The sequence below is a fragment of the Saprolegnia parasitica genome (genome assembly GCF_000151545.1).
Source record: "Saprolegnia parasitica CBS 223.65 unplaced genomic scaffold supercont2.1237, whole genome shotgun sequence".
In the NCBI taxonomy this organism is placed as follows: domain Eukaryota; phylum Oomycota; class Saprolegniomycetes; order Saprolegniales; family Saprolegniaceae; genus Saprolegnia; species Saprolegnia parasitica.
In genome coordinates this window covers 1-1,160 of record NW_012157631.1, presented here as the reverse complement: position 1 = coordinate 1,160, position 1,160 = coordinate 1, and the positions used below count along the sequence as shown (strand labels likewise).

The window sequence follows — 1,160 nt, the reverse complement described above, 5'->3', positions numbered from 1 at the left end:
CGTGATGTGGTTCACATCACCGCGGACCGTCGCGCCGTACCAGACGGACGAGCCCTTGCCGATGGAGACTTCGCCGACGACCGACGCGTTCGGGGCGACGAAGGCGCCTTCGGCGAGCACGGGCTTGTTGCCGGCGTTGGCCACAAGGCGCGTCGACGGAACCACTAGTCATGGCATGTGAGGTACCGATCGAGAGAGCACGACGCGGGCTTACGGCGCTCCGTGTAGGTGAGGCGGCCCTCGAGGGCCACGCCGACCTTGTCCAACGATTGCCCGAGCGAGCGGAGCGTCTTCCCCAAGGCTTGCATTTTGTCGCTATCTACGTCACACGTTTGTGCTGCCCCACAGAGCGCCCATATTTACCAGTCAATTCCTCGTCTGTATCCGGATATCGTCTCTCGGAGGTTTCTATGGACCAATCACAGCGCTGCCATCCCGTGCGCATCCGCCAATCCGTCGTTGCCCTTGACGGCAACGCCCCGTCCACCATGGCACGAGGTACTGTAGCAGCTGCAGAAGGCGACGCTAGCGCGGTCGACGGGTCAATAGCTGGCAAGCACCCAAAGGTTTCCGCTGCCATCGCAGTTTCCATCCCGCTTGGCCGCCTCTAGAGATACGAGGTAGCACCTCTCGAGCACCCGACATCGACTAGCCGATCAATTTTGAATCCTCGTCGTCCCGTTCCTGGGCTGCAGTACCTAGGTAGATGTGGTTGCAGCAGTTGGTCGTTCAACCAGCGTTCGCAGTCTGCGTGCGCGTAGTTGCGGGAAGATAGCTTGTGCTATGGCGTAGCTTCGCGCACCAATGCAAAAAATAAGCTCCTTAGCTTCTTATTCTCGGCCCTAGGGCGCGAAATGCGACCACGTCAACTCTTTTGCTGGTACGTTCAAGGGCAGCGTCCCCGGGCTGCTTGAACGCCGGCGATCATGGAGGGGTCCCCATTACAATTGTTCGGCACGAATCTTTGGGCTTTGGATTTTCCGGATACGAGTGCGCGATTGCGTCCGAGAGGATATTCAATGTCAGAGGTTTCAGAGTGCAATTTCCCATCATCATGTCCTTGAGCATGTTCGCGAAGCGCGGGCTTGGCCGTCTGGCGCCGCCAGCGACCAAGTCCTTCCTGCCGCACCGCGCGCCTGCAATCCCAACGCGCTCCTTTA

General features: G+C 59.4%; 1 protein-coding gene across 1 annotated transcript; it reads right to left on the bottom strand.

Moving 5' to 3' along the window:
- Positions 1–20: 20 nt before the first annotated feature.
- SPRG_22003 (hypothetical protein) lies at positions 21–308 on the bottom strand (the record flags this gene model as incomplete). Its single annotated transcript, XM_012357922.1, has 2 exons — positions 21–164; positions 215–308. Coding segments are annotated over 2 exons (238 nt in total), but the record flags the coding sequence as incomplete, so codon positions are not given.
- Between the last annotated feature and the right edge of the window lie 852 nt (positions 309–1,160).